Source organism: Asparagus officinalis, chromosome 7 (assembly GCF_001876935.1).
Source record: "Asparagus officinalis chromosome 7, Aspof.V1, whole genome shotgun sequence".
Taxonomy (NCBI): Eukaryota; Viridiplantae; Streptophyta; class Magnoliopsida; order Asparagales; family Asparagaceae; genus Asparagus; species Asparagus officinalis.
In genome coordinates this window covers 34,825,745-34,831,719 of record NC_033800.1, presented here as the reverse complement: position 1 = coordinate 34,831,719, position 5,975 = coordinate 34,825,745, and the positions used below count along the sequence as shown (strand labels likewise).

At 37.3% G+C, this 5,975-nt stretch overlaps 1 protein-coding gene across 1 annotated transcript; it reads right to left on the bottom strand.

Moving 5' to 3' along the window:
- Positions 246 to 5,975, bottom strand: LOC109849231 (CBL-interacting protein kinase 1-like). The gene is made up of 13 exons (XM_020419046.1): positions 5,698 to 5,975; positions 5,530 to 5,592; positions 2,608 to 2,679; positions 2,375 to 2,482; positions 2,145 to 2,225; positions 2,004 to 2,057; positions 1,766 to 1,891; positions 1,440 to 1,655; positions 1,213 to 1,320; positions 983 to 1,099; positions 816 to 887; positions 652 to 726; positions 246 to 573 (listed from the first exon to the last, which is right to left on the bottom strand). Exons 1-13 carry the CDS (start codon positions 5,869 to 5,871, stop codon positions 454 to 456), a joined length of 1,386 nt encoding a protein of 461 aa, XP_020274635.1. The 5' UTR covers positions 5,872 to 5,975; the 3' UTR covers positions 246 to 453.

Sequence of the window (5,975 nt, the reverse complement as noted above, 5' to 3'; positions counted from 1 at the left end):
GTTCCTTTATTCTTTTATAATTTTGTTTTGGCTTATTTATCTTCGGTATTGAGATTCAACTGAAGAGGGAATTAGCCAATTAGGTATATAATTGTTGAAAACTGGATTCTCGAACCATTTTGTTCCATCTTATTTTACACTCTCTAGTCTTATGTAGTCAGGAAATTCTCAGGTTCAGGTTATCGCTGCTTGTTTCATTATAAGAAAAAGAGAGAAAAGGATGAGAAAGCAAGATTGCAATCACATTATTGGGGCGTCTATCCACTAAGACATTTATAAAATATAAATTCCAAAAATCCAACAACAAGATAAATCTGTATTTGCTCGTTTATTGTTCTACCCTCTTTTGAAGGATACTCGCTATACACACGCTACACTTTCTAAAATAAAGGAAGCTCAGGCTTTTGCTTGTGCTTCCTTACATAATGAATAATTTTACATTTATATACACCATCACAAAGCAGCAACAGACATTTTCCCTTCAAAACCATTGAGCTCTGGCATTAAAGCCTGCGGCTTCATTAGATGATGGCTTCCACAGGCACCCAAGTCTCCTGATAGCTTTGAGCATAACTGTAATCACCATAGCAACAGTTTAGTCTCTCTATTGTAAGGTTGGAGTTGAAGATTGCGGAGAGAAAAAGGTTTTACCTGTCTATATAACGAGGAATCTCCTTGCGACTTCCTTAATTCCACAACATACAGAGATGGACCGAGCTCGAACACCTAAGAGAATAAATATCACAGACAAAAGACGAGCTTTGTAAAAATATTTTGTATCAGAGGTTTATACAAAATGTAGAACAAATATTAACCTCTGCCGCAACTGAAAGGGACCCTGAACTTTTTGGGCTTGATGAACCTCTTTGCTGTTGCATTACCTTCAACTGCAAATAGACGTTAAATATCAACCTACGGAGCATTTGCATCAATTGGATTCAAGTACATGACTTTTAAGATGCTTTAAGTGTTATAAACCTACCTTTCGATGGCTCCTTTGAACTTGAAATCCCATTTCTGTCACAATATCCTCAATCTTCCTAAATAAATCTTTTGGTGAATAATTTGAGGTGAATCTGATTTTCCTTCCAGAAACATCCTGAAGTTAAGGTAATAGAAATAGTTATTTAATTAATAATGCAGTTGACAAGTTTATTAGGGATGGATAATATGTGCATATTGACTACAAGCTGCAGTTGTTTTAGTAGCCACCTCTTTCTCAAAAAAACCTGAAAGGTCAAGGTACGAGGACATTCCAATTAGTTCAAAAGCATTGATGTGGGTGGGGATCTTTTTTCCACAGTCATCTCCCTCATCAGGCTGCCAATTAACAAATGGCAATGTCAGTTCTAAACACAGTAGCTACAATCTTCATCATAAACACAATACTGCAGTTACCGACATGACAGACAAACAAGACCTTAAAAAAGGGTATCTACCTCTTTGTCCTCAACAATGGCATCATCGAACGTTGTATCATCTTCGTCATCATCATATGGAATTATTACAGGAGTGTAATCCTTTCTAAACCAATCATCTGCTTTGATTCCATCAACATTTATCCGAGTTTTAGGGTTTGGATCAAGAATCCTGCGAATCAAGTTAGTAGCTCCAGGTGAGAGCCATTTGGGAGTTTGGTAGTCACCCTTGAATATCTGTAAAATCGAAAACAAAAACAGTATGAGCAAAATCAATTCATTATTATGTATTGAGTGGAAAATGCTTAGAAAGGAAATTTATGATAAGGTATTTGAAGGTGAAATACCTTCTGATAAAGAACAGCCATGTTTCTATCATCAAATGGAAGAGATCCTGTAAGAATGACATATAGGATCACACCGCAAGACCAAATATCCGACATTGCACCATCATATCCTCTGTTTAAAAGGACCTAAAAATAAATGCAAACAAGAATTTAGAATTTAATATGAAATTTATAAAGGAAAAACAAATTTCTTTTTTATTTGATGATGCAAATGAATCAATTCTATTTGAGTTCCCACCTCAGGGGCAATATAATTAGGACTCCCGCAGGTTGTATGCAATAATCCATCACTCTGAAATATTAAAAAAAACTTAAGACACCAAGAAGAAGAAACAGAGCATAACTATAAAGCAATTCACCACAATTATCTTAAGTATACCCCAAAATCTTGTGGTAAAGCGCTCAGACCAAAATCTGATATCTTAATGTTTCCATGTGCATCAATAAGAATATTTTCTGGCTGCAATGTGAAATTAGGAAACTGTAAGCGACAATGAAGAGAAAACGTCCTACATTGCAACTTACAAACGTACCATCAATCAAAAACTGATTTAACTATATTATATTACCCCTTAAGAATAAAATTTGCTTTTAAGACTTGTAAAATACCTTCAAGTCCCTATGATAAACCCCTCTGCTGTGGCAATAACTAATAGCATCAACTAGTTGCTGAAATAGTCTCCGACCTTCAGGTTCTGGAAGTCTTCCCTTTGATGCCTGGTCAAACATTCGAGAGAGAAATTTTACTCTATTGGCACTTGTACTGTGCTTACACAAATTGTCATGTTTAATACAATCCTAGATATAGTTATAATAGTGAGCAAAATGGGGAGAACACGTACAATTTTGTCAAACAATTCACCCCCTTTTACATATTCAAGGACCATATAAATCCTGGTTTTGCTTGCTAACACCTGCCAGATAAAACCACAGTGAACAAGTCATCAGTCTGCCAGTATAGATCTATAGCTGGAACTGGGGGACCATACAAATATACACTTAGATTCCGCTTGATGACTTAAATTTGGTGCAGCCTTTTTGTGAAAAAGAGAAATTTGAAGAAAATGCAAACTGTGTTGCATTAGGAGAAAATGACTAGTAATAGAAACATTAACATCAATAGAGTTGGACTGAGGGATCAGTCCAAAAATTGTGCTGCCCTATCGTCAAGCTTGAAATGCCATAATTAGATTGTGCTGATTTCTTTCCAACTGATATATCAAGTTATTCCCAAACTGTCCCTGCTGTACTAAATTAGAGGGATCACTAAAATCAAGATATTGGTCTCATCTTTTAATTCTACGGTTAAAAAATTTGATGGACTACGCCCGCATAAGGAATTGAAACCCTGAGAGCTCGTAAGCCAATGAGGTGAAGACTGAGCGTTTACCACGCGCAGCCCCTTTCCTCTTGACAACACGTAGTTCAAGGATTCTTTCAGTAATCTTATGGGTAGGTAAGGCCTTCCATGTCGGGTCCCACGTCATCCCTTGGTTAAGGGGAATAGTGGTCAACCAGGGCATATATCTACTTACCAAAGTAGGAAGCTTACTTTTTACTTTACTAACTAATGATAAGATAAAGTTGGGATCATCCCATGGTCTGATTATACTGTCAAAGGTCTTCCGACTAATTCTAGGAGCAAGTGCTACCACTTTACTCAAAGAGAAGAACGAAAGATAACATTGAGAGAGAGAGAGAGAGAGACACGCATACACACACATCATACTTACTGTGCTAGAAGACTGTCTGCACATACAAGGACATGAAGTTAAAAACATATCACTAAAAAGCAAAAACTGTCAAATAGAAGGAAAATAAAGGAAATTGTTTTCGTCAATTGCATCTTTTAAAGGTACAAAAGAAACTATGTTTTTAGTGATATGTTTTTAAAGTTAAAAACATATCACTAAAAAGCAAAAACTGTCAAATAGAAGGAAAATAAAGGAAATTGTTTTCGTCAATTGCATCTTTTAAAGGTACAAAAGAAACTATGGAAGCATTGTTTATATCAGCATTCAGCACAAACAAGGGTTGATATCTGTTAAGTGATAAGAATAGGGTAACGTTCAGAAGGGCAGGCATCCATATGCAATACGGATCAGAATTTTTTTTTTAACTATTCATAATACACTCCGACCGTACAACATTAAAATTCTTTTCTTTTTTCCCCCCTTTTTCTTTGTCCTGTGCAATGAACGAGCAGATCTTTTTCATTTTTTTATTTAGATAAATTGTGAACAGATCATTATCTTGAACCACAGCAACTATGTTGGATCCAAGTTGCAGGTGGAGTCTTGTGCCATCCAAGTAATGATCTCTCTGATTGGTAACCAGAGGTGAAGGAAAATAGGCCCACATTAATATCCATTGGCACTTGGCACATAGCAAAAACATAAACTAAAAGCTGATAGGACTATTTGTAAAGTTGGGAGGTCTCAACTCTCGAATAATTTTAGAGCTTTGCTACAGGGACCCAAAATATGGGACCAATAAGGGGGACAAGTGAGGTGTCCCCTTCCTATTGGATAATGAGTTGGTCATCATTAATGATGACCAACTCATTATCGAATAGGAAGGGGACACCTCACTTGTTCCCTCATCTTGGGTCATTGAAGAATTTTTCATAATTTTAGTCTCCAGACTGACGCGGGACAGGATAAGCATCCTACAAGAACCACCCACGTGCGACGGGTGATTCTAAGCCCCACAATGTGGAAAATTTTACCATTTTACTATTTATTTATTCTATTGAAGGGCACAGAGTCACTGCATGCAAACTGATGGAATAGTGAATAATAAAGGCCACCACTCCCCATCTATTGGGTCCCCCATAGGAAGAAAAAAAATCCTATATAGAGTCCTGTACAGAAAACCATGGGGAGAAATCTCAGAAAAACATAGGAAAGAAGAGGCTTTTGACATGTGTTTCAAGGACGAGTGTAAAAGTTGGTTAATAATAATCCAACTTTAATTTTTGCTATGACCCACGCCACTGCCCAAATTTGGATTCTTCTAATATGATTTTCTATAGAAGATCTATCTATAAAGACGGAGATGTAACTAGATACGGATCCTCGCTATATGATTTTCTATAGAGGACCCTCTATAGAACTTTTTTTTTCCCAAACGCTTATAATATTAATTTTGTTGTGTGGATGCGCGTGGGGAGTGGGGGTGGTGACTATGGAGTTTTGTGTAATTAACCAGGGATGTATGGATCATGGTGCAACCCCACAAGCACAGCAGAGGTTCCAAATTGAGGGGCATGGAAAATTAATCACAAACATGTGGTTGCTTGGAAAACTATGATGGGAAAAGGATGGTGTTGTCTTATTCTTTCCTTGCTTGACCCCAAAAAAAAAGAAAAAAAAAAGAAAAGTAAGTTTTGGATGAAGAAAGAAAGGTATCAAATGGTAAATGAGGGTGTATGATGATTGTTGGTTTAATTGGGTTACGAGTGGATGAGAATTAACCATGAGGACTTGTTTTAAAGAACTTAGTAGCTTTGAGGGACTTGCATCTAATATAATGATTTGGGAGACTTGTATCCAAATATGACGATTTTAGAGGCTTCTATACAAATAAATGAGATTTTGGGGACTGACATCTCCAAATCACTTTATTTTTTTTCCTTCTTAAAAAAAAAAGAGCATGTAAAGGACTTTAAAACTAACTATGTATGCATCTCTTTAAAAAATAACTATGAACAATTCAATAGAAACCATCTACAAATTAAAAAAAATTACAAACGCAGGAATCACCTCATGTAACCGTACAACATTTGGATGCTTGAGCAGCTTCAGCGTTCCAATCTCTCTCTTTAACTGCAGCAAATAAACCCCATCAAAATCATTCCCGCTATGCCCCTGTCCTAACTAGCTCACCCAAAATTGTGTTCCCGAAATGCCCCTGTCGGCGTCATATCGTACCTGATCGTCGATCTTGAGGTCCAGAATCCGTTTGCGGTCGAGGATCTTGACGGCGTAGGGATGACCGGAGTCCACGTGGCGTGCAAATTTGACCTTTCCGAAATTGCCCTCGCCCAGCGTCCTTCCGATCTCGTATTTCCCCAGCCGCATTCCCCTCTCCGACGCCGTCACCATTCACGTTGCCTGGCGGTGACCGGATCCGACGGCAATATATGAAACTCTTCTTTCTTTTGTTTTAGTTTGTTTTGTTTGTCTTTAGCTGAGAGACTTTGGATGTG

Bases quoted from the DNA above. Each gene is read 5' to 3' on its own strand.
- LOC109849231 (XM_020419046.1), bottom strand. From the start codon at position 5,871: ATGGTGACGGCGTCGGAGAGGGGAATGCGGCTGGGGAAATACGAGATC. The intron at 1,892-2,003 runs GTGGGAACTCAA...ATTTATTTTTAG, and splicing joins CTAATTATATTGCCCCTGAG to GTCCTTTTAAACAGAGGATA. The intron at 1,321-1,439 runs GTAGATACCCTT...GTTAATTGGCAG, and splicing joins CCATTGTTGAGGACAAAGAG to CCTGATGAGGGAGATGACTG.